The 27015-nt window shown below is 44.4% G+C and overlaps 1 protein-coding gene across 2 annotated transcripts in view; it reads left to right on the forward strand.

Moving 5' to 3' along the window:
- LOC129857498 (myotubularin-related protein 11-like) overlaps window positions 1-25308 on the forward strand; it is a 34798-nt gene extending 9490 nt beyond the window's left edge. For both annotated transcript variants that reach the window (XM_055925820.1, XM_055925819.1), the window contains exons 3-17: window positions 7202-7338; window positions 7578-7647; window positions 7892-8031; window positions 14168-14252; window positions 15562-15709; window positions 15936-16023; window positions 16241-16329; window positions 16774-16898; window positions 18999-19077; window positions 19557-19627; window positions 20683-20855; window positions 21010-21180; window positions 21495-21713; window positions 22266-22592; window positions 22938-25308. In XM_055925820.1, the coding sequence (XP_055781795.1) occupies window positions 7202-7338; window positions 7578-7647; window positions 7892-8031; window positions 14168-14252; window positions 15562-15709; window positions 15936-16023; window positions 16241-16329; window positions 16774-16898; window positions 18999-19077; window positions 19557-19627; window positions 20683-20855; window positions 21010-21180; window positions 21495-21713; window positions 22266-22592; window positions 22938-23372 (2357 nt within the window). In that variant the 3' untranslated portion in view covers window positions 23373-25308. The remainder of the gene's footprint in view (window positions 1-7201; window positions 7339-7577; window positions 7648-7891; window positions 8032-14167; window positions 14253-15561; window positions 15710-15935; window positions 16024-16240; window positions 16330-16773; window positions 16899-18998; window positions 19078-19556; window positions 19628-20682; window positions 20856-21009; window positions 21181-21494; window positions 21714-22265; window positions 22593-22937) is intronic.
- The last annotated feature ends 1707 nt before the right edge of the window (window positions 25309-27015 follow it).

Raw genomic sequence — 27015 nt, forward strand, 5'->3', positions numbered from 1 at the left:
GGGATTTTCCAGTGTTTATGTGTGTTTGTTTGAAAGTGTCTGTGTATGTGTTTGTCTGAGTGCATATGTGAGTCTGTGTGTACATGCGTTTTTGTGTGCGTGAGAGGGTTAGAAAGAGAGAGACAAAGGCACTTGAGCTTTGTGTGTGTGTGGTGGGTGTGGGGCCTGCACTCTGTAGGACGAAAGTAAAACTGTTTAAACTGTTAAATTACCAGTGTCATCTTATAAACAGCCTCACTGTATACAGAGTATTGAGTGACTCAATCCTCAGCTTCCCATGTTGTAGGAATGTAAACCACCTGCAGACTCTCCAGTCCAGAACAGTCAAACCAGAAGCAGACACTTCCTGTCCCCTCTCTCATGTCTGTGAGCCACAATGCCTGAGAAATGTCTTCAGCGCTGTTGCACCCGGGGAGCCATTAAAAGGAGCACGCAAATCCCACTGAGCCTGATTGGACACAGAGTAACACGCAATCCTAGAAACAAGAGCTCATTTGTGTTTAAAACCTAAAGTGTCCGTAGGGCGCCTGGTTCAAGAGTTTAATTCGTAGCTATATGTCCGGGACTTTAGAAAGGGAATACTTGTGCTGAGGGTTTGTGACTTTGATCCGGCATCGTGAGACCGAAGTCGGCGTAAACATAGCCTAATCACAGTGCCTTGCTTGATTCCAGTCCTCAGCTCACACACCCCAAAGATCTTGTGGCTTTGCTGAGGGACCCTTTGAAGATTTCTTTGTAGTTTTTGCCAGGCTTTGGTGTTAATCTTGTGCAATGGGCAAAGTATTGGAGTGTTAGCTGTGAAGACCTTGATTACAACCCCACTTCCCTTTCTCATAGGATAAACAAGCATTTGATGTGTTAAATTACGATTTCCTGTTTTTATGTAATTTGGTATCCCTGAAAATCTTCTCTCAACCGAGGTCTAATTGGCTGTCTGAGGTTGAGCACTACCAAAATGGCATGCTTTGTGCAGTTATGTTTTTGACTTTTTCCCTTTTTGTTTTCCTTCAATGTTATTTTTGAAGGAATTCAGTTGTTCCTTAAAATTAGTTTTGAAGGAATTCAGCCCTTTCAACAACCCACCAAATCCTTTTTATTGTTCTAAAAACTGAAAATGAAAACATTCTCTCCACCATGATGGTGTCTGGCCAAACACTTCCATTGCAAGAGACAAAAAGGCTATTTTCCCCCTCTACTCTGTCCTGGACTTTGTTGCCATGGAAACCCAAGTCTAGCTGGCAAATGCTTTGTTATGCTGGGAGAGAGCATTACAAATGTGCTGTCTCACTGCTGTGTGAAAGAGGGTGTATCTTTGTGCTCAGTGTGTTTAGATGTGAGAGAGCTGTATGGGTGAAAGTGCTTGTTTTTGGATGCTTTGTTCTGGAGTTCTAGAGTTCTGGAATCTAGTTTTTATTTTCAAGCATCAACAAAATATTACAAACAGATTTCAAAATATGTTGCATAAATTCATCATTCCTAACAAAGCATTTAAAGACGTTTATGGCGTAATAACATGGTAATAGACTAATATTGATAGCTGTAGAGTCAAAGCTGTATCAGCCTGGAAAATATATTGGCCCTGTATCCCATGGGACTAGACCAGAGCAGGTTAAGTTGCAAGTTTTATTGACATAAAAAAAGGCTCTGTAAATATGCACCTATACATCCCTGCCCAGAAGGGAAGTCATGCATTTGCATTGGAAAATGCATCTGAAGTGTAATGAGGATACATACAGTTGAAGTCGGAAGTTTACACCTTAGCCAAATATTCTAAACTCAGTTTTTCACATTTCCTGACATTTAATCAGAGTGAAAATGCCCTGTTTTAGGTCAGTTAGGATCACCACTTTATTTTAAGCATGTGAAATGTCAGAATAATAATAGAGAGAATTATTTATTTCAGCTTGTATTTATTTCATCACATTCCCAGTGGGTCAGAAGTTTACATACACTCAATTAGTATTTGGTAGCACTGCCTTTGTCACGATCGTCTTGCTGTGAGAGATTGGACCAAGGCGCTGCGTGTGCAAAATACATCTTCTTTTATTGAAGAAGAGAGAAAACAAACAAGAAACGAACAACTATACACGAACTAACAAAATAACAAAACTGACGACCGTGAAGCTATAAAGACAGAATGTGCTGACACAAACACTACACATAGACAATTACCCACAAACAGCTAAAGCCTATGGCTGCCTTAAATATGGCTCCCAATCAGAGACAACAATAACCAGCTGTCTCTGATTGAGAACCAATTCAGGCAACCATAGACTTTCCTAGACATCTACACTGAACACTAACCCATCTACTCTACTTAACCCCCTACACCATACAACCACCCTAGACAATACAAAAAACACATACCTTCCCCATGTCACACCCTGACCTAACTAAAATAATAAATGAAACAAAGAATACTAATGCCAGGGCGTGACAGCCTTTTAAATTGTTTAACTTGGGTCAAATGTTTGGGTAGCCTCCTTGCTCGCACACGCTTTTTCAGTTCTGCCCACAAATGTTTTATAGTATTGAGGTGAGGGCTTTGTGATGGCCATTCCAATACCTTGACATTGTTGTCCTTAAGCCATTTTGCCACAACTTTGGAAGTATGCTTGGGGTCATTGTCCATTTGGAAGACCCATTTGCGACCAAGCTTTAACTTCCTGACAGATGTCTTGAGATGTTGCTTCAATATATCCACATAATTTTCCTCCCTCATGATGCCATCTATTTTGTGAAGTACACCAGTCTCTCCTGCAGCAAAGCACCCCCACAACATGATGCTGCCACCCCCGTGCTTCACACTTTGGATGGTGTTCTTCGGCTTGCAAACCTCCCCCTTTTTCTTCCAAACATAATGATGGTCATTATGGCCAAACAGTTCTATTTTTGTTTCATCAGACCAGAGGACATTTCTCCAAAAAGTGCAATCTTTGTCCCCATGTGCAGTTGCAAACCGTAGTCTGGCTTTTTTATGACGGTTTTGTAGCAGTGACTTCTTCCTTGTTGAGCGGCCTTTCAGGTTATGTGGATATAGGACTCGTTTTACTGTGGATATAGATACTTTTGTACCTGTTTCCTCCAGCATCTTCACAAGGTCCTTTGCTGTTGTTCTGAGATTGATTTGCACTTTTCGCACCAAAGTACATTCATCTCTAGGAGACAGAACGCGTGTCCTTCCTGAGCGGTATGACGACTGCGTGGTCCCATGGTGTTTATACTTGCATACTATTGATGGTATAGATGAACGTGGTACCTTCATGTATTTGGAAATTGTGAGGTCTTGGCTGATTTATTTTGATTTTCTCATGATGTCAAACTGAGTTTGAAGGTAGGCCTTGAAATACATCCACAGGTACACCTCCAATGGACTCAAATGATGTCAATTAGCCTGTCAGAAGCTTCTAAAGCCATGACATCATTTGGAATTTTCCAAGCCTTTTAAAGGCACAGTCAACTTAGTGTATGCAAACTTCTGACCCACTGGTGTTGGGATACAGTGAATTATAAGTAAATATAATCTGTCTGTAAACAATTGTTGGAAAAATTACTTGTTTCATGCACAAAGTAGTTGTCCTTACTGACTTGCCAAACCTATAGTTTGTTAACAAGACATTTATGGAGTGGTTGAAAAACAAGTTTTAATGACTCCAAGCTAAGTGTATGTAAACTTCTGACTTCAACTGTAAGTACAGTATATTGATGAGAAGAAGTTGGACTGTGAGGTGGAATAGTATATGACTGGCGTTGATACAAGCAGCTTCATTTAAGGCCAAAAAAACACAGTGAGAAAAGGCAGGGAACTGTTCGTCAATCTAAATAGGAAAATACATTTATTGATACGCACATGCCTCTGGTATCATGCTGCCTTTTTGTATTTGTGACAATGTTTGCATTGATATCAATAATTGCGATGACGGAATGATTCCTCACTTGCTTTAAATATATTCATGTCGCACTAGTATTTGGACAGCTTTCACTGCCATGGTTATCTCCACCCCTCCCTTCTAGTAGCTCTTCAACTTCTTCTTGAGTTCAGTGACTGATTTCCTCACCAGCCCAAAATCCCAGCCTGGTTTAGTGGAAGTGGCAGGCAAATCTTCAGAGACAGGCTTACAATGTTCCTTGTACGTCTCAAAGAAATAGATGTGATATGTTGTGTGTGTGTGTGTGTGTGTGTGTGAGCTGTTCCAACTCATCTTCTCTCATCCACAGCTTACCCACCTCCTGCTCCGGTCGCTTCAGGAGCAGTTCAGCCCGACTCACTTCAGCCTTCTCCTGGGCTCTGATCGACTCCTTCACCTCAGAGCACCTTCTCTCAATGGAGTGGATCAGCTCCAGCTAAACATCCTCTCACTGTCCTCCGCTGCTGCCTGTGCAGAGCTCTTGAGTGACGCCATAGCTTCTCTGAGCCGTTCTATCTCCCATGTCTTCTCTCTTCTCTTCAGTTGGAATGTTTCCCACCGTATTTTCACCCGGATCTCTTTCACACTCCTTTCTGCTGCAGCTGAGACAGTATCATGGCTTTTATGTTCATCTACGCAGATAACAGAAACACCGCTGTTCTTTGCAGTACTCGTCCAGCAGTTTGTTATGACGAGAGCAGACCTTCTCCTGCAGTTTTGGCAAGGCTTTGACTAGCGTGTACATCTTAGATGCAGAAGATTCATAGTGATGCTGGAGGGCAGTCCTACAGTAGACTGGCCATACACACCAGACAGGAAATATCCACTTTTCCGTTTTCTCCCCCGAGCAGATGTCACACTGCATATCTCCGGGTCTAGCATAAAAGAAAACACTTTGGAATTCTCCGTTCAGTTTCTCCACCACATCAGCCAGGATGGTATTTCTGTTCAGAAATGTCCTTAGTGATAAAGGTCAGTCTGCACTGGGGGCTGCTGTAGACCACCTTCTCATCATCCTGATCCCAGTAGCGCTCAATACAGTCCTTACAGTAGCTGTGTCCCCAGGCAGTTGTCACTGGATCTTTCAGTAGATCCAGACCTGATCGGACAGGAGAATTGGTCCTTCTCTACTGAAACATTAGCAGCCGCCGTTTTGATACAGACTGATAGCTAGGTAGACAGGCTGAGCTGAAATATTTGTATGAAGGTAAAGAAATAGATACCAATTCAGAGTGTGGAAGGACAAAAGAGAGTTGAGTGTTGCGTGCTGTCTTAGAGAGAAAATGAATGTCTGAGTACCTTTTCTGAAACCCTCTTTCAGTGATTTTGAGTTTATGGAGCCCGATCACAAGCTGGTGAATTGTGATTGCGGATCAAAGTACATGAGAGAGGTCTTATATGTAAGGGCTGTTATGCTAACTGTTATGTACAGTAGAACTGTAATCACATTGGTTGCACACATCATATTTAATTATGTGTGTGAAATGTCAATGTGATAGGAAATATGAGGCAAATGCCAAGCTGGACCTGGATGCCAGACAACTACATCTGCTTGACTCAACCGTTCAGTGGCTGACATAGCTGAGAAAATAGCACCTCCCAGCCCCTTGATAAACTCCATGCTGAAGTTTACTTTCATTCACATTTCTGTCATACATAGCACTCAACGTTACCCTCTCCCTTCCCTCAAACACGCAATCATTCTGGTATTTTGCACAATTTATCACGTTACCTTGGAATGGTCAGTCTTGACAATGAAACTCTCATGATGTTCTAAAATTGGGTACTTTTTTATTGTTTTCAATATCAGGGACATTTGAAACACTGTGTGGACAATAAAGTTGTTGTATTATGTTCAGTAAGCTTCAGCCTAAACCCACTGTCTGTGTTCCCCAGGAGAGTGTGTGCTCCAGCCTAAACCCCCTGTCTGTGTTCCCCAGGAGAGTGTGTGCTCCAGCTTAAACCCCCTGATTGTGTTCCCCAGGAGAGTGTGTGCTCCAGCCTAAACCCCCTGATTGTGTTCCCCAGGAGAGTGTGTGCTCCAGCTTAAACCCCCTGATTGTGTTTCACAGGAGAGTGTGTGCTCCAGCCTAAACCCCCAGTCTGTGTTCCCCAGGAGAGTGTGTGCTCCAGCTTAAACCCCCTGATTGTGTTCCACAGGAGAGTGTGTGCTCCAGCATAAACCCCTGTCTGTGTTCCCCAGGAGAGTGTGTGCTCCAGCCTAAACCCCCTGTCTGTGTTCCCCAGGAGAGTGTGTGCTCCAGCCTAAACCCACTGTCTGTTCCCCAGGAGAGTGTGTGCTCCAGCTTAAACCCACTGTCTGTGTTCCCCAGGAGAGTGTGTGCTCCAGCCTAAACCCACTGTCTGTTCCCCAGGAGAGTGTGTGCTCCAGCTTAAACCCCCTGATTGTGTTCCCCAGGAGAGTGTGTGCTCCAGCCTAAACCCACTGTCTGTTCCCCAGGAGAGTGTGTGCTCCAGCTTAAACCCCCTGATTGTGTTCCCCAGGAGAGTGTGTGCTCCAGCTTAAACCCCCTGATTGTGTTCCACAGGAGAGTGTGTGCTCCAGCCTAAACCCCCAGTCTGTGTTCCCCAGGAGAGTGTGTGCTCCAGCCTAAACCCCCTGTCTGTGTTCCCCAGGAGAGTGTGTGCTCCAGCTTAAACCCCCTGTCTGTGTTCCCCAGGAGAGTGTGTGCTCCAGCCTAAACCCACTGTCTGTTCCCCAGGAGAGTGTGTGCTCCAGCTTAAACCCCCTGATTGTGTTCCCCAGGAGAGTGTGTGCTCCAGCTTAAACCCCCTGATTGTGTTCCACAGGAGAGTGTGTGCTCCAGCCTAAACATACTGTCTGTTCCCCAGGAGAGTGTGTGCTCCAGCTTAAACCCCCTGATTGTGTTCCCCAGGAGAGTGTGTGCTCCAGCCTAAACCCCCAGTCTGTGTTCCCCAGGAGAGTGTGTGCTCCAGCATAAACCCCCTGTCTGTGTTCCCCAGGAGAGTGTGTGCTCCAGCCTAAACCCCCTGTCTGTGTTCCCCAGGAGAGTGTGTGCTCCAGCCTAAACCCCCAGTCTGTGTTCCCCAGGAGAGTGTGTGCTCCAGCCTAAACCCCCTGTCTGTGTTCCCCAGGAAAGTGTGTGCTCCAGCCTAAACCCCCTGTCTGTGTTCTCCAGGAGAGTGTGTGCTCCAGCCTAAACCCCCTGTCTGTGTTCTCCAGGAGAGTGTGTGCTCCAGCCTAAACCCCCAGTCTGTGTTCCCCAGGAGAGTGTGTGCTCCAGCTTAAACCCCCTGTCTGTGTTCCCCAGGAGAGTGTGTGCTCCAGATGGCTGTGTTGGTGAGGAAGAAGCTAACTGCCAAGGAGGGGGGCGGATGGCTGTCTGGCACTCTCTTCTGTACCCACTTCAGAGTGGCCTTTGTGCCTCAGGACAGCCCCAAACCTGACGTGAGTACTGGACTAGCTCTGAGTATGGACTGTTGAAGGACAGCTCAACTGCTATCATAGTAGGAAAGTAGTAATGATGCCGTATTTTTGCTAGAATAAGGCTTGTGGGCGTAATCATCATCATCACAATCAACAACATCATATAGAACGTTTTCAGACCATCCATTCATTGGTGTAAAAAATCCTGATCAAACAAACGGACCTATATTTGTACCATCCCTCTAACCCTCCGTATGTAGGACAACGCAGACCCTGTTCTCCTGGGGGATCATGACGTGGCCCTGGCCTCCATTGAGAAGGTTGTAGCTGGTAAGGCTTCTACAACTACTAGGCTGTAGTGCTCCCAAAATCCTTTGTTGTATGAGAGCCACGAGATGTACTTGTATAAACAAATCTGATGAATGATATAAATAATAAACAGTGGTAATATCCTAAACCCAATTCAAGACTCGGCTTGACACAGGAAGCTGTAGCTATGAACCATCAGTGGTGTACTGTGTTCTGTGTACGTGGGTTTTGACTGTAAGATGGTTGTGTAACCTCTGTGCTGCAGTGGGCCCATCCCGGACCAAGCTGGTGACGGCTAGCTCCTCTCTGAAGTTCACTCCTGAGGAGCTGGTGTTGTACTGCCGGGACCTGCGTGTTCTCTGCTTCCTCTTCGACCGCCTCACCCCCGACACACAGGCTGTGGAGGTAGTGTGTGTGTGTGTGTCTGTGCGTGTGTCTGCGTGTGTGTGCATGCGTGTGCATTCGGAAAGTATTCAGACCCCTTGACTTTTTCCACATTTTGTTACGTTACATCCTTATTCTAAAATTGATTAAACTATTTTTTTCCTCATCAATCTACACACAATACCCCATAATGACAAAGCAAAAACAGGTTTTTAAAATGGGAATTTTACATGAACATTTACATAAGTATTCAGACCCTTTACTTTGTTGAAGCACCTTTGGCAGCGATTACAGCCTTGGGTCTTCTTGGGTATGATGCTACAAGCTTGGCAAACCTGTATTTGGGGAGTTTCTCCCATTCTTCTCTGCAGATCCTCTCAAGCTCTGTCAGGTTGGATGGAGAGCATCGCTGCACAGCTATTTTTAGGTCTCTCCAGAGATGTTTGATCGTGTTAAAGTCTGGGCTCTGGCTGGGCCACTCAAGGTCATTCAGAGACTTGTCCCGAAGCCACTCCTCTGTTGTCTTGGTTGTGTGCTTAGTGTCGTTGTCCTGTTGGAAGGGGAACCTTCAACCCAGTCTGAAGTCCAGAGCACTCTGCAGTAGGGCTGTGGCGGTCACAAAATTTCATCAGCAGGTGATTGTCAAGCAAATAACTGCCGGTTTCATGGTAATTTACCGTTAATTAACATAAACACATTTAGCAACTCCTGGCTTCCACACATAGCCTACAAGCCACTGATACAGACTGTTCGAACGTCTACATTTTATAAAGTCTAATAAATCCATGTAATATAGCCTACACCTTCACAATAAATCCATGTATGTCCTTATGTTAAGTCCTGATCTGGCTCTGCCAAATGGCTGTGGGCTACACTAGTTCGTTTAGCAGACAAGATTTGCTTAGAATTCCGTGCCATTATTTTATATTGTTTTATAGAATAAAATTGAACAAAGCTGAGTAGAAAGGATATTTTGTCACATAACGATTTGAGGAACTGCGCACATGTGGCTATTCTGTGTTGAGCAGTTAACAAAGAAATAGGTACTCCTATATGCCTAATTTAGAGTTATTCATTTAACTTTAGTTTTTCTACAAATGTTGGGCTATATGTTTAGATTTTTTATTAATTGTAAGGCTGCATGACTCGACTCTAATGATGATTTGAAAAAAGTTGCTTGAAAGGCATGTTTAAAAAAAAAAAAAAAGATTACCACTTTTTCTCCCCAATTTCATGGTATCCAATTGGTAGTTACAGTCTTGTCTCATCGCTGCAACTCCCGTACGGACTCGGGAGAGGCGAAGGTCGAGAGCCGTGCGTCCTCCGAAACACAACCCAACCAAGCCACACTGCTTCTTGACACAATGCCCACTTAACCCGGAAGCCAGTTGCACCAATGTGTCGGAGGAAACACTGTGTCAGCTGACACGGTGACCGTGTCAGCGTGCACTGCGCCCGGCCCGCCACAGGAGTTGCTAGTGTTTGATGGGACAAGGACATCCCTGCCGGCCAAACCCTCCCCTTACCCGGACAACGCTGGGCCAATTGTGCGGCGCCCCATGGGTCTCCCAGTCACGGCCGGCTGCGACAGAGCCTGGACTCGAACCCTCAATCTCTAGTGGCACAGCTAGCACTGCGATGCAGTGCCTTGAAACCATTGCACCATTCGGGAGGCCCCTCTGCTTTGTTTTTTGAGCAGGTTGTACACACTCCATCAGTCTCTCATTCAATTTGACAAACACTTGATAATGCCTAGAATTTCCCGGCAGCATCCCCTTTGTGTGGCCTTAATTCCCCCTAACAAAATCCATGCCTTTTGCAGCCAGTGGCCGTTGTGCGCTTGGGCTAAATAAACTCAGCAAAAAAAGAAACATCCCTTTTTCAGGACCCTGTCCTTCAAAGATAATTTGTAAAAATCCAAATAACTTCTTAGATCTTCATTGTAAAGGGTTTAAACACTGTTTCACATGCCTGACTAACCGGTGTCTGTATGTAGCCTCGCAACTTTTATAGCCTCGCTACTGTATATAGCCTCGCTACTGTTTTTCACTGTCTTTTTACTGTTGCTTTTATTTCAATATTGGTTAGAGCCTGTAAGTAAGCATTTTACTATAAGGTTGTATTCGGAGCACGTGACAAATAAACTTTGATTTGATTTGTTCAATGAACCATAAACAATTAATGAACATGCACATGTGGAACGGTCGTTAAGACACTAACAGCTTACAGACGGAAGGCAATTAAGGTCACAGTTATGAAAATGTAGGACACTAAAAAGGCCTTTCTACTGACTCTGGAAAACACAGAAAGAAAGATGCCACGGGTCCCTGCTCATCTGCGTGAACGTGCCTTAGGCATACTGCAAGGATGCATGAGGACTGCAGATGTGGCCAGGGCAATAAATTGCAATTTCCGTACTGTGAGACGCGTAAGACAGCGCTACAGGGAGACAGGAATGACAGCTGATCATCCTCGCAGTGGCAGACCACGTGTAACAACACCTGCACAGGATTGGTACATCCGAACATCACACCTGCGGGACAGGTACAGGATGGCAACAACAACTGCCCGAGTTACACCAGGAACGCACAATCCCTCCATCAGTGCTCAGACTGTCCGCAATAGGCTGCGAGAGGCTGGACTGAGTGCTTGTAGGCCTGTTGTAAGGCAGGTCCTCACCAGACATCACCGGCAACAACGTCGCCTATAGGCACAAACCCACCATTGCTGGACAAGACAGGACTGGCAAAATGTGCTTTTCACCGATGAGTCACGGTTTTGTCTCACCAGGGGTGATGGTCGGATTCGCGTTTATCGTCGAAGGAATGAGCATTACACCAAGGCCTGTACTCTGGAGCGGGATTGATTTGGCGCTGGAGGGTCCTTCATGGTCTGGGGCGGTGTGTCACAGCATCATCGGACTGAGCTTGTTGTCATTGCAGGCAACCTCAATGCTGTGCATTACAGGGAAGACATCCTCCTCCCTCATGTGGTACCCTTCCTGCAGGCTCATCCTGACATGACCCTCCAGCATAACAATGCCACCAGCCATACTGCTCGTTCTGTGCATGATTTCTTGCAAGACAGGAATGTCAGTGTTCTGCCATGGCCAGCGAAGACCCCAGATCTCAATCCCATTGAGCATGTCTGGGACCTGTTGGATTGGAGGATAAGGGCGAGGGCCATTCCCCCCAGAAGTGTCCGGGAACTTGTAGGTGCCTTGGTGGAAGAGTGGGGTAACATCTCACAGCAAGAACTGGCAAATCTGATGCAGTCCATGAGGAGGAGATGCACTGCAGTGCTTAATGCAGCTGGTGGCCACACCAGATACTGACTGTTACTTTTGATTTTAACCCCCCCGTTTGTTCAGGGACACATTATTCCATTTCTGTTAGTCACATGTCTGTCGAACTTGTTCAGTTTATGTCTCAGTTGTTGAATCTTATTATATTCATACAATATTTACACGTTAAGTTTGCTGAGTTTATAACAATTAGAATTCCCTTCTCCCTGAGTGCTGCGTGCTCAACAGCACCTCTCACTCACATGGCTCTCCATCACATCAGGTCTTCCTCACAGGCTACAAGTGAAGACAGACACATCGGGTTCGCAACTGCGGGCGTCCTTATCCAATTCCAAGTTGCATATTGAAGATATTGGAAGAACTGTCCACATTTACATTTTGTCAGCCAACAAGATGAGTAGGCCTAACGAATAGCAAAAGCACTAGCCTATGTCAATCTACTATCCCCCATAGTACAAAGTTGACTTCTTCCGTGCGAGAAATAAATATTCCAAACATAGTCTTGGACAGTTGTGGGATGTGATAGATCCCAAATGAATCCAACCAGTAGCATCAAAAATACTTTTTTACGCAATGAGGCTGATGCAACAGATCAGAACGTTTAGCTTAAAATGTTGATAAACTATTAGGCTATTTATTCACATTATAAGTATGTAATGTTTTTATTATAAAGGTGCATTTTTATGGTGAAAATTATCTTCCCCAAACTTGAAACTCACGCACTGCTTATACCTGCCAGTTAGGCTCTATGCCCCTTGTAAAGCGGATTAATCTGCTTAATTTTAAGAAGTTATTTGGCACAAACCTTATCAAAACATATAGGCCTATGGGCTAGGCTACATGAGGTGTGTGACTATGATTTGAAAAAGTTGCAAAAAAAGGCTTTGTTTCTTGTCTTAAGCTGGGCATCATTCACAAGTGATAATATATAATTCACAAGTGATAGGCTAATATTGTCACCCATCAGACTATTCTTGATTTTAGTATTGTCTTTACATATATGTGGGAAATTTGTTTTGATTTAGAATGGACTATTATCATGCACCTGTCTCGAGACATTGGCAGGGGAAAAAATAAATGTAATCTATGCACTTAAATAGTGAAGGGAGCAGCTTTTCCTGTAGTTAATTTTCATGCCAGTTAGGAAGGCTATACTCCTGTTGTAAAGAGAAGCAATGTGCTTAATATTAGGAAAGTTGAGAAATAAATATAGTAGGCCTAGCCTATAAAAAGCTGATGGAATCCTCCTCTTTTTAATAGAGGTCATCAACCTGTTTTCTCACTCAATTGCATAAACATAAGCTCATAGGCTCTCATGAAGTGTTTGATTATATTTTCGATTACATTTGCATTGACGTCAGAGTGATTAGAGGGACAATAGAGTGCTGAGTAGCAGGCAGTTAGCAAGTTTGGGAGCATCAGAGGTTGAAGAAACCCATTTATCGTGACTAAAGGGTCACGTGGAATTTGACTGACTGCATTCATGACTCGTGACAGCCGGTGTGGCAGTAATACGGTCACCGTAACAGCCCTACGCTGGAGAAGGTTTTCATCAAGGATCTCTCTATACTTTGCTCCGTTCACCTTTCCCTCGATCCTGACAAGTCTCCCAGTCCCTGCCGCTGAAAAACATCTCCACAGCATGATGCTGCCACCACCATGCTTCACCGTGGGGATGGTGCCAGGTTTCCTCCAGACGTGACGCTTGGCATTTAGACCAAAGAGTTAGTTTAATCAAAACAGAGAATCTTCATTCTCATGGTCTGAGAGTCCTTTCGGTGACTTTTGGCCAACTCCAAGGGACTGTCATGTGCTTTTTACTGAGAAGTGGCTTCCGTCTGGCCACTTTACCCTAAAGGCCTGATTGGTTGAGTGCTGCAGAGATAGTTGTCCTTCTGGAAGGTTCTCCCATCACCGCAGAGGAACTCTGGAGCTCTGTCAGAGTGACCATCGGCTTCTTGGTCACCTCCCTGACCAAGGCCCTTCTCCCCGATTGCTCAGTTTGGCCGGGCGGCCAGCTCTAGGAAGAGTCTTGGTGCTTCCAAACTTTTTCCATTTAAGAATGATGGAGCCCACTGTGTTCTTGGGCACTTTCAATGCTGCAGAAATGTTTTGCTACTTTTCCCCAGATCTGTGCCTCGACAAAATCATGTGTCAGAGCTCTTCGAACAATTCCTTCGACCTCATGGCTTGGTTTTTTCTCTGACATGCACTGTAAACTGTTGGACCTTATATAGACAAGTGTGTGCCTTTCCAAATCATGTCCAATCAATAGAATTTACCACAGGTGGACTCCAATCAAGTTGTAGAAACATCTCAAGGATGATCAATAGAAACAGGATGCACCTGAGCTCAATTTCGAGTCTCATAGCAAAGGGTCTGAATACTTGTCTAAATAAGGTTTTTAAAACATTTTTTAAATATAAATTTGCCTTTGTCATTATGAAGTAATCTGTGTGTACTGTAGATTGATGAGGAAAAACATTTTCATCCATTTTAGAATAAGGCTGTAACGTAACAAAATGTGTAAAAAGTCAAGGGGTCTGAAAACTTTCCAAATGCACTGTACTCTATATCAGCATGTGTGTGTGTATATTTTAGTATACGAGTCCTTGTGATTAAATACAAAATGACCTTTAAAGCACATTTATAATAATTACCATGTAGCATGCCCAGCGTCTCCTTATTTGAAGGTTGACTTCAGAGGGTTGTGATTTGAGTCAAATGGCTATTAGAGAAACTGATGTGTCTGCTAGGTCATTGTGATCATGCATACAGGGTCTCCCTCTATGTTGAAAGCTGATTCACTTTGTCATGCTGATCAGCAGACTGAGTCTCGTTGTTCCTCCTCAGATAACGTACACCATTGCCAAGACCTACCAGCCTCTGAAGCCAGGGACTGTCCTCTCCTTCCAGAACGCAGCCCTGGGGAGTGTTGGTGAGTCACATACACGCTCGAATACTTTATTAAAAAAGTCACATTGAAGAGAGTACATTCTGAGTACAAATAACTAAAGTATTTTAAAGGTCATACAGATACTTGGAATAATTTCTTCATGAGTCATTCATACACCCGCACACAAACAAATACACACACACATCTATTTTTGTCCGAAGGGTTATGGGGCTGAAAATAATTGCTATTGCAGGCAGGCCCTTGATAAGATCTCAAGCTTACAGGTATTCTCTTTGGCTCTCAAAGATCCCCCCCAAAATAAAGAACATACTGTTTTTTATACAGTGCACTGAAGCTCTTCACATATTGAAAGCATTAGAGGGGTTTGTTAGACATACAAGTTAGAAACTGTATTACTGTATTTTTTTTGTATTACATGGTAAAAAGGTTGGACCTTTTATGTCATCAAACATAAAAATAAAAAAATATGATATATATATATATCTCAACTGAAAGTTACAGGTGCAGACACAAAATATAAAACATGTAGCTGTCAACTAAGAAGTCACTTGGTTTTCACCATTACAGTGAATATCTGACTGGACAGAACATGAACCACTACTATACACCATGCTAATATGTAATGCTATTCAATGCTACGGTAGGCTACACTGGCCAGGATACATCCAGCTAGCTCTCAGGCAGCTCTAATGTTAAGCTATCTGAAACATCACCCTGCTGAACCCTGTCAAAGGTTCAAGTGTGGTCAGGATGTGTTCAGTTCAGGTCTATACACCAAACAACTGCAAACTCCTGGCCTACAACCATTCTATTCTAGCTGAATAGAATAGCATTAAAGATACACTATACAGAAATCGCTCAGCCCTTTCCTGGTTGCTAAAATTCTAATAGTTCCCCTAATTTCAATTAATGTGACAAAACAAGCAAGTATCGGGGCGAGAATAATGTACCATGTAAACCGCTGTGAAATATATTTTCCATGACCAAAAATATAGTTATTTCAGCTGTTTGAAGCTGGTGTACAAAACCGAAAGTAAAAGACGCAAAAACGGAACTTAAGAACGGGAACCATAGAAATAGCACACATAGAACAGATCTACCATTTCCTACACTTGCTTTTAATGAGAATGACAGATCTATAACACCCATTTCTATGTGAATTTCATCGGGTTGCCCAAAAAGTTACATAATGCAGCTTTAAAACGGGATATTAAATTGTATTAATAGTGACACACATCAAATCAGCATAACCAATGTTTCAGTGTGTCAAGGAAAGCTTCTCTCATGGAAAGCTACATTTCTCCACCACCCCCTCTCTCTCCCCCCCCAGAGATGAAGCAGCTTCTAAGCAACCGTAGGCGTGACGCCCAGATGAACTGGTTTGATAGTTTGTCGGACTGGGAGCAGGAGCTAGAGAGGACCGGGGCTTGCAGCTGGAGGGTCAGCTCTGTCAATGACCGCTTTGAGATGTCCACCAGGTAGCCTATACACCCACCATCTGACGCTTCCTGGTGGTTAACCTGTTTGGACCTTTATTAGTGGAAACTATCAAATACATTATATAGTTGCCCACCCTGGTCCTGTTAGTGTTGGGCTGGAACAGAAGCCTGCGCACACTGTGCACCTGGTGTATAGTCAGTGTCCTAGCCCAAATGTCCATTAAACTTGCAATGGTTAATGTCATTTTTTCCTATTTCATGTCAGTCTGCCCAAGTTCAACGTGGTCCCTCAGAAAGTTCTAGACACTGAGCTGAAGAAGACCTTTGCCCACTTCAACGAGGGACGCATTCCTGTAAGTAGAACTCTACCACTCATCAATATCAGTCATTCCTGAAAGTAGAACTCCACCACTCATCATATGACCCCACAATATCAGTCATGTCAGAAAACGCAGTTAAAATCTCATGCCCTGGTCACTAAGAACTCATCCAGGGATTTCAGAACATATCCAAAAACCATTACTATTGTGACCACGTTGTGTCTAAATCTGTGTGACTGTTGTCGTCCAGCGCTGGTGTTGGCGACATCCTCGGGGCAGTGACCTGCTACGGATGGCCAGCTTCCAGAACAACATCTACCATGAGAAGGATGACATCAGGTGTGTGTGTGTGTGTGTGTGTGTGTGTGTGTGTGTGTGTGTGTGTGTGTGTGTGTGTGTGTGTGTGTGTGTGTGTGTGTGTGTGTGTGTGTGTGTGTGTGTGTGTGTGTGTGTGTGTGTGTGTGTGTGTGTGAGAGAGAGACATAGTAATACTGTTGTTGTTATTTTTTATGCCAAAGGCAATTGCTTCACAGCCGAATTTCTACGTCAAAACGAACCTGTAATCATGTACATGTTACCCGGCCATTCCTGAGATGGGACAGGTTAGCAGGCTATCGTTGAATGCTATTCCTTGTGCATGTCTGAGACGGTGCTTAGACAGGGGGCACAGACAGTTTACTAGCCCTGGGCAATGGTTACAAAGTAATGGAATGTGACATGTCTAATCACAGAGAACAATGCTAAGGGGTCCCTGTCTGTCTGTCCTATGGGGTGTTACTGTAGGAACCTGGAGTTGATCCTGTTTGGGGGCCAGTCTCTATGTGTGGTGGTGGAGCTGGGAGAAGAGATGCCTTCACCCACAGACATACAGCTGGCACACACCCGCCTACGGGCTCTGTGTCTGGGAGGTCAGTACAAACCATCTGCACCTTTTGGAAGGACAAGTGTATTAGTCTGTGTTTTAAAGTACCTGACAAAGACCCACACTGGATAAAATGTTGGTCAAAATGTTGCTACAGTGCATTTAAACATAGGAGTGTATTCTGTTTTCGTTTCACATGATAGCCTGATAGACATTTGATTGGGGTTGCCAGTTTCATTGACAAGCCCTCCCCTTGCCTCTCCCGTGCCGTCTTTTTTATTTGTTGACAAATTCATTCGCTTTAGCACAGGTTTTACACCGCATCTATTCAGGGGCACTCTAGCCCTGAGGGACAGTGGGCATGCAGATTTTATAGAGGACATAAAGTGGTGTTAATCTATTTCCATGTGCTTCCCATTACAATGCTACTGAGACAGAGATGGTAGGTTAGTAGAGATCACATCCAGATGACAAGACCCCAGACACCAATTTACCTCCTGAAATTACGGATTTAGATTCAATTGGATCCTCAATAAATCAATGTATACCCCCTCATATAAGCGTACACCAGTGGTGTAAAAATACTTTAAAGTACTACTCTATCTGGCAGTCTCACTAAACACAAATGCTTAATTTGTAAATTATGTTTGAGTGTTGAACTGTGCCCCTGGCTATCCATAAATAAAAAAACAAGAAAATCGTGTTGTCGGGTTTGCTTAATATAAGAAATGTTCAACGATTTATACTTTTACTTTTGATACTTAAGTACATTTCAAACCAAATACTTTTAGACTTTTACTCAAGTAGTATTTTACTGGGGGATTTTCACATTTACTTGAGTCATTTTCTTTCAAGGTATCTTTGCTTTTACGCAAGTATGAAAATTGGGTACTTTTCCCACCACTGGCATACACTACTCATTTAAAAAATAAAATAAAATGTATTTTTATTTCACCTTTATTTAACCAGGAAGGCCAGTTGAGAACAAGTTCTCATTTACAGCTACGACCTGGCCAAGATAAAGCAAAGCAGTGCGACAAAAACAACAACACAGAGTTACACATAAACAAATGTACAGTCAATAACACAATTGAAAAATCTATGTACAGTGATTGCAAATGTAGAATATTAGGGAGGTAAGGCAATAAATAGGCCACAGAGGTGAAATAATTACAATTTAGCATTAACACTGGAGTGATAGATGATGATGTGCAAGTAGAGATACTGGGGTGCAAAAGAGCAAAAAGATAACAATATGGGGATGAGGTAGTTGGGTGTGCTATTTACAGATTGGCTGTGTACAGGTAAAGTGATCGGTAAGCTGCTCTGACAGCTGATACTTAAAGTTAGAGAGTCTCCAGCTTCAGTGCTTTTTGCAATTTGTTCCTGTCATTGGCAGCAGAGAACTGGAAGGAAAGGTGACCAAATGAGGTGTTGGCTTTGGGGATGACCAGTGAAATATACCTGCTGGAGCGTGTGCTACGTGTGGGTGTTGCTATGGTGACCAGTGAGCTGAGATAAGGCGGGGCTTTACCTAGCAAAGACTTATAGATTACCTGTATCCAGTGGGTTTGGCGACGAATATGTAGCGCTATGCGAATTTTACGGTATGTGAGCACCATGTGATGGTGGCGTGTTTTTCCTGACGCTTCTTCCTGTAATGCTGTGAGAAGTCAAAAAAGCTATGAGAGACTGTTTATGTAGACTAGGAGACAACTAGTTTCCTAGACAACACCCACTCTGTTGTGCTGATGTGGAGTTCACATTGTCAAGGCAGGGCACACCACAGGTCACTGACTCCCATGGCTCACACATTGCCAACACAATGCTCACATTGTTTGGTTTATTGTGTGATACCTCTACACAAGGCTGAGGGATTTGGATCGACAACAACCACACAAATCTATGGGCCTCACTCGTCATGTTTGAACTACGTTAACCTTTAAGACTTAAACAATATGTTTTCAGAAGATATTTATTTACAACCAAACTCATTTGATATGTAGAGCTATGGATCTTATTTAAAGATTTCAGGTGCAATAGTATATCCTAAAACTTGTCAAATCCCCACTGTAATTTATGGACAATAAGGCTCCTTCGACAAAAACACGAACAAGGTTGCTTTGTCTTCTGTGTTGGTCCACAGACATCTCCACATCTGTGTCTGTGCCAGATGACAAATGGCTGTCTACGCTGGAGAGCACTCATTGGCTGGACTACACCAGGTGAGAGGTCCTGATTGGCTTCTCATCAAAGCAATAAATCATATGTAATAAATGTGCTGGGCCTACATTGATTTGGTCGATTTGTTTATGTCTACCTAGTAATGCTAGTGAATAGCCTGTAGTTCAATGTTGATGTAGTATGAATGTACCATTATAGCACATTAGCCTAGCCCTGGTTGAATATGTGACTTTACTGTGTTACATTAGATGTAAGCAGATTTGGAATGCTCCAACATACTGTTACAGAACATACCTTTAGCATGAGGCTATAATAGTCCCACACACATGCATGTTGAATGTAGCGCTCATATATTCAATAAGTGTGGGAGCTTGTTATATCTACACAGTAGACCAAGACCTAGTGCATTTTTTACAGGCTTACACACGTGGATGTTGAAGCGTCTATGTGCTGAAACTAGCTAGAACTGATAGTAGCATAGCGTTAGCCTGATTCGCATGCTGCTCTGCTCCCACCCCAGGTGTTGTCTGAGGAAAGCTGCTGAGGTGGCCTGCCTGCTCCGCGGAGGTCACCTGACCGTGGTGCTTCAAGGTGAGTCCCGTGATGAGGGCTAAGCAGTACCGAATATTCAATCCGTTCATTTATTATTCACGCTGCGTCCCTCATTAAAGCGGCATTAGGGCTTACCCTGAAGGAGACTCGTACTTTAGAAGCACTACTCTACCAGGACACTAATACAGCAGGTGGTAAGTCTATTGTGCCTAGTGAGATTGTGTTATGATTGTGTGCCATATTGTCATGCTGACTGGCTCACTTAGTTGTGGAAGTTTACTGTAGTGTGTTGGAAGTTCAAGGTGGGTGCCAGTCTGTCTGTTTCTGTTTTAGCCAGCTTGTGATTGTCTTGCCACACAAGGCAAGGACGTAACGAACTAGCGATGTTGAACATAAATAGCCTGGCACCCAGGCTGGAGCCCACAGCCTTGGAGAGATAAGTGAGTGTAATACAACAGTCTATAATGAGAGAGAACAGTATTATGGCAAAGCTGCAGACGTTCTTGACTAAGTACAACTATGTTCATACATTATTATTACATGACTCCATGTACTGCCACATATAATTGGTCTGTGAGAGTCAGTCCTAGTCTGTTGATACCTAAGGTAGCAGACTGAAAAGTCAACAGAACTCTGTGTCACATGAATAATGGCTGCTACTGCTCTGTGATTTTCCCTTCCCCCATATGAGTTGTGTTGCCTGGCCAGCCTCAAGTGGGCTTTTTGGAGAAGAGGGTTGCATATCACCCCCCTAAAACCACAGCGCTGACAGTGTCCTGAACACAAGTAAATGACTGGAGAAATGACCCAATGGTATTTTCAGACAGGCCCAGCCAACACTCCCTCCTGCCTGTGGTTAGAAAAAACCTGCCAACCAGATGTGGGTATTTGGGAGAAGTTCTATTCTTGTCCATAGGAGGGCACGTTATGTGAGAATGAAAGGGCGGATGTGAGACTGTGGCATTTGGATTGTCATGTTGTGTTGTTTTTTTATACACTTATCTTATCCTTTATCTGAGCCCTGAATATGTGTTCTGTTACTATTTTCAGTTACAAATGATTACTGATGGTCTATTTCCTCCTGTTGTGTGCAGAGGCGGAAGACCGGGACATGACCTGTGTGGTGTCCAGTCTGGTCCAGGTGATGTGTGACCCCCACTGCAGGACCAGGGTGGGCTTCCAGGGTCTGGTGCAGAAGGAGTGGGTGATGGCCGGACACCGCTTCCTCAGCCGCATCAACTACCACAGGGACAGCGACAAGGAAGAGGTGAGAGGATAAGCTGTCACCTATCAGTTAACTCTCCTATCAGTGGTCATGGAGGAAAAAACTATTTGCATTAGGACAGAGTGTTTAGTGCCAGTCATTTGTCTGTGGTGATCTTTCTCCCATCTTTCTTAACCCTGTGTTTTGTCCCCACTAGGCACCAGTGTTCCTGCTCTTCCTGGACTGTGTGTGGCAGCTATGGGTCCAGTATCCGTCCCGCTTCCAGCTGACAGGGGACTTCCTGCTGGCCCTCCATGACAGCTTCCACCTGCCCCTCTTCAGCAGTTTTCTGGCCAACTGCCACAGGGAGAGGTGCAAACGCTCACAGGTAGGCCACTGTTCAGCAACACCACCGCTAATGCTGAAGCTGTAGTACTAGACAAGATACACTGTAGGTATGCTACCCTAGGCTAACATGGAAGAAGTTGGAAATACCTGTATCAAAGTTTGAAAGTCGTAAATTCTGTAAACCATCTTAGATTAAAGCGTTTGATTTGCGAGGCGAGTCCACATCATTTTCAATCCCACACATGCATCAGCTCAGATTGTCTTCAACGATAACTCTTGAATGAGCTCAGATTGAATCAGACGAATCACTGTTCTCTCACCTCTTCTTCCTCCATCCCTTCCTGTCTCTCCCAGAACCTATCCCAGAGTTACACTCCAGTGAACGGCTGGACAGATGTGGTACCCAGGTGCTCCTTCCCGGACCCCTCAGACCCCCCTCTGCCCCCTGTGTGGGACTGGGCTCTGCAGTACAGCAGCCAGAGACGGGAACGTTTCACCCAGCCAGTGTCTATGCCCGCCCTGCCACAGCCCCTATTCAACGGCAACCTCAACACCAACCCTGAGGCACACAGGGTAGGAGAGAGAGGATGTTGTTATGGGGTATACAGCCAGGCGCTAGGAGTATGAAAAGCACAATATAAATGCAAATCATGCATTTGATCATTCATGTTTGAGTGCTTAGTAACTCACTTGCTATTTTAATGAGCTCTTGTCTTACAAAAGCCACCCCGCTCACACACACAGACAAATATTAATGGCCATGATGAGGGAAGAGCACAAGCCCACTGCACCTCCGTGTGGTAGGTCTCAGTATTGCAACATGCTTAATTATATATTTTCTTTTAATTTAACCTTTTATTTAACTAGGCAAGTCAGTTAAGAACAAATTCTTATTTACAGTGACGGCCTAAGAACAGTGGGTTAACTGCCGTGTTCAGGGGCAGTACGACAGATTTTTACCTTGTCAGCTCGGTGGTTTGATCCAGCCAGCTTTCAGTTACTGGCCCAACGCTCTAACCATTCAGCTACCTGCCGCCCTTAAGGTACATAAGGGATATTTAAACGTATTAATCTCCATCTATCTCTTCCTCCCTATTTCTCTCTTCTCTCCCCTCCCTCTCTCAGCTGAGTGACAGCGCACCAGGCTCTGTGTTCCTGCTCTCCAGGGGCTCCTTCTCCTGCTCTGCTAACCTCCTGCCCTGGCGCAGCGGAGGGGGCTCAGGCGTCTACCGGAAGAGCCACCGGAGAGGGGGGTCCTCCTCAGAGAACCTGCCGGGCCTGGAGAGGCTTCTGAAGGCCTGGGCCCTCACAGAGCTCCCCCAGGGCCACACCACCACCATAGCCGGTCTCCAGGTGCCCCTGGACCCCTATGAGCCTCTGCTGCCCTTGCTCCTGGGGCCCTGCTTAGGTGTGTGGAGAGACTGCTACCTCCGTGGGGCTCTTCATGCTCAGGTACATAGGGAAGGAGGATCATTCTCACTATTATACAGAGCCTAAAACACTGTTGCCATGGGGATGTTTATAATAGCCTACTCTACTGGTATGTGGGCGGGAGATCAAAATGAACTTTGAACTCTGTATCTGAAAAAGGATTTCAACTAGAGGTATTGCATAAAAAATGTAGTAAGAAATTGAAATTAATATTTTTATTCAACTGAATATTTGATGCAACGTTGTACTGGACAAGCTTCTAATTTTTGCTGGTCACATCAGAAACTACAATTAGTTCCTCATGGATGGCTGTAGTCATGATGGTGTTATAAACTAACAGAAAACCTGGCCATGTTGTGCCCTCAGGCTTTCTCCCACCCCATCTCCTCATCCACCCAGCACCCAGTGGAACAGCTAGCCTGGGAGGTCCAGCAGCTTAGAGACAAGCTGGCTTTGGCCTCCAGCCCCACTAACACAGTCCCAGCCAAGACACAGGAGCCCCGTCGGACAGACTCCAACCTCAACCAGAACACCAACAACAGCACCTTCCTCTTCCCAGCCTGCAGACCGCCTGGGCCGGTTGTCTCCAGAACCACGCCCCCTATCTTGAACCTCCAACCCAGGGTTCCTCCAGTTTCCCCTGCCCCTCTATCTAGACCTGGCCCCAGAGACAGCAGCAAGCACACATTCCTATTTGGCCACCCATCCTCTTCAGAGGCCCGTCCAGACCAGCGTTACTTCCCCACGCCCAATAATAATGCCAAGCTGCCCAAGAGCAACGGTCCTTCACTGGGTTCCTGAGCTCTGGGTGTCCGCTGTAAGTTAGCACAAACGGTACAAACTGTTCCCCCTGGCTCAGAACTCTAGAACCTATACACACCCTCCAAGACTCGATTTCCTTCCCCGACACATGATCTCTGGGTGGAACCTGATGTGATTTTCCTGTCAAGGCCAGTTTGAGGGGCTTTGAGGCCATAACAAGACGAGGAGAGTCATGTACTGAGCAGGGAGGAGAGACTAAACTGCAGTAATAATGCATTGAGCAGTGCAAAGCACAAATAGTATTTGAAATGTTTCTGAAAGATTGTTTTACTGAATATGACACCCAAACTGATGGTCTGGTCAGCATTCCCTAAGAACGTATTTGTGTTTCTAAAAGCAGCAAGCTAATACCCAAAATGAATAAGGGCTGATGATGATTGATGAGCTAATGACATGAGAGCACAAATAACGAGCCGTTGGCTGAAACATGGAATCAAATACTTCTATTGATCAGACTTCAGCTGTTTTTAGAATCATGATTTCAACTGAGTGACAACCTTCATTCTTGACCAGATAGGACTGTTGTCCTGACTCTTCGCTCCTTTTGAGTGACAATGACCCCCAATTCCAAAACCAACTCAGCCTTGAGAGGAAAAATACAGAGAGCTGTTCACCAAGTAAACACTAGGGACAGACATTGGCGTCACAAAAGAACATGCAGTTTTAACTCCAGGCATTTTGTCCAGTAAATTTGATCTGGAATTTAGGCCACTGGAGCTATTTTGACACTGTTCCCATATCTTTATACTTGCATGCATGCTAGTAGTGAACAATGAGAGGCATAAGCTGAGTTGTATGACTCTGTATCATAACCCTGTTATTCAGAATATGGCCATGGTCAGTTAATATTGCTGTAAGTGTGCATGATTGAGGTAAAAGTGCTATTATTCTTATGTGCATCTCTATTGAGAGTTCTAAGTATTATTGACCAACTTTGGTTGCGTATGAATTTCAGAATATTTAACGCTACATTTTTAAGTGGTCGTGACCAAGGTGAGTATTACTCTTTTTTTCCCCCTTATGGTGTCATTGTGCAAACCATAAGTTCTGATGGTTCATATTTATAATTCACTCTTATTTGGTTCTTCTAGATGTAGCTTTTTTAAGGTAAGCTACTTTTTTCCCCCAAATAGTGTATTTTTTCATGACTTGTCCCGACTGCTAGTTTCGTATGCAGCTAGCATTCAGGTCAAGGACTTCTAAATGCGTCCTTTCATTCAAAGCCCAGTGAGCTATTGGGACTGGGCTACTCAGTCCAGACAGATTGTTGTTTGTATGATGTGGATATTAAGCAGCAAATACACTGGCATGATTTCCATATACTGTAACACTCTTCAGACTACAGGGATGTACTGTATGTTTATACAAAACTAGCATTTCCATACAGAGAAGTACTTGTATTGTGTGACATCGGATGAAAGGGTTTCTGGCTGGCATACAATGTATTTCTCACTGAAATGTCTCGTTATGTTTATTATGAAATATAAAGGCTGAAGGTGGTAATGTATATGACTTACATTGGTGTACATCACTCTTGTATTACCTACAGTCATTCCTATGCCTCAGTACGAGAGCATTTTGAATTATTCAATGGCTGTAAATATTCATTTTTGAATATCACAGCACACTGTTTGATATCAGTTACTGAATATCAGGTTGTTTGAGTTTTGGGATTTGATGCCAGTACTTTTGCGCTTGTCTTCCATGGAAAAAACACACGGTCATCACATTCCCTAATGGTATTGGCTAAACAAAGAGAAAATGAAAGTCCTTTTCTGCATGCAAACCTACTTCCATACACTATTATATATTTAAATGTTTTGGTACGAATGACACAATGATTTGCCAGATGTACATATTTTTTTGTATCAGCATGTTAGGATCCTGATTAATAAACTATTATAAGTTCATAAAATCTTTGCTTTCAAGTTTCAAAGTTTATACGCCACGTGCACATGATACAACAGGTGTAAAACAGTACAGTTAAATTCTTACCTTGAGAGCTCTTTCCAACAATGCAATGAAAGTAATATACAGTGGATCATGGAATAAAAAAATACAAATAAGAATAAAAACCTCAAGAACTATGACGAGAGCTAAAGAACACGAGAATGCTAGTATTTACAGTATTTACCTTATTCAATGTGCAGGGGAACTGGAGTGGTTGAGGTGTGTTTACATGAAAAGTGACTGGTAGGATAGACATGTAAACAGGAGTAATAGTGACCAGTAGTAGACCAGTAAGGAGGTAAGGCAATAAATAGGCCAATAGTGGCGAAGTAATTACAATTTAGCAATTTACACTAGAGTGATATATGTGCAGATTAGGATGTGCTTGTAGAAATTCTGGTGTGCAAAGGTAGGTAGTTGGTTGGATGGGCTATTTACAGATGGGCTGTGTACAGCTGCAGCGATCGGTAAGCTGCTCTGACAGCTGAAGCTTAAAGTTAGTGAGGGAGATATAGGTCTCCAACTTCAGTGATTTTTGCAATTCGTTTCAGTCATCAGTCATTTGAGAACTGGAAGGAAAGGCGGCCAAAGTAGGTGTTGGCTTTGGGGGATGACCAGTTAGCCATTAAGCCTTATGGTCAGGGGATAGAAGCTGTTTAGGACTTTGTTAGTCTGAGCCATGAAGCACCTGTACCGCCTGCCAGACGGAGCATGGAAAACAGTCCATGTCTCAGGTGGCTGTAGTCTTTGGCAATTATTCAGGCCGTTCTCAGATACCGCCTGGCATGTGCGTCTTGGATGGATGGGAGCTCGCCGCCAGTGATGCGCTGAGCTGGCCGCACAACTCTCTGTAGGGCCTTCCAGTTGCAGGCAGTGATACAGTCAGGATGCTCTCAATGGTGCAGCTGTAAAAGTTTGAGGGACCATGTCAAATCGTTTAAGCCTTCTGAGGGAGAAGAGGTGTTGCTGACCATGTTATGTCCTTAGTGATGTGGACACAGAGGAAATTGAAGCTCTTGACCCTCTTCACTGCGGCCACGTCGATGTGGATGGGGGTGTGCACGATCAGCTCCTTGGTCTTGCTGACGTTGAGGGAGAGGTTGTTGTCCTGGCACCACTCTGACGATCTCCCTGTAGGCTGTCTCATTGCTGTTGATGATCGGGCCTACCATCTTCATGTCGTCAGCAAACTTGATGATAGATTTGGTTGTGTGTGGCCACACAGTCGTGGGTAAACAGGCAGTACAGGAAGGGGGCTAAGCACACACGTGGGGTCCCACATGTTGAGGGTCAGCGTGGCAGAGGTATTTTTGCCTACTCTCACCACCTGGGGTCAGCCCGTCAGGAAGTCCAGGATCCAGTTGAAGAGGGAGGTGTTCATTCCCAGGGTCCCGAGCTTGATAACGAGCTTGGAGGGCACTATGGTGTGAACGCTGAGCTGTAGTCGATGAACAGCATTCTCACAAGTATTCCTCTAGTCCAGGTGGGAGGGCTGTGTGGAGTGCAATTGAGATTGCCCTTGTCTGTAGATCTGTTTGGGCGGTATGCAAATTGGAGCGCGTCTGGGATGATGGAGGTGAGATGTGCCATGACCAGCCTTTCAAAACACTGCATGATTACAGATGTTAGTGCTACAGGGCAGTAGTCATTGTGGAAGTTAACCTCCGAGTTC

Source organism: Salvelinus fontinalis, chromosome 6 (assembly GCF_029448725.1).
Source record: "Salvelinus fontinalis isolate EN_2023a chromosome 6, ASM2944872v1, whole genome shotgun sequence".
NCBI lineage: Eukaryota > Metazoa > Chordata > Actinopteri > Salmoniformes > Salmonidae > Salvelinus > Salvelinus fontinalis.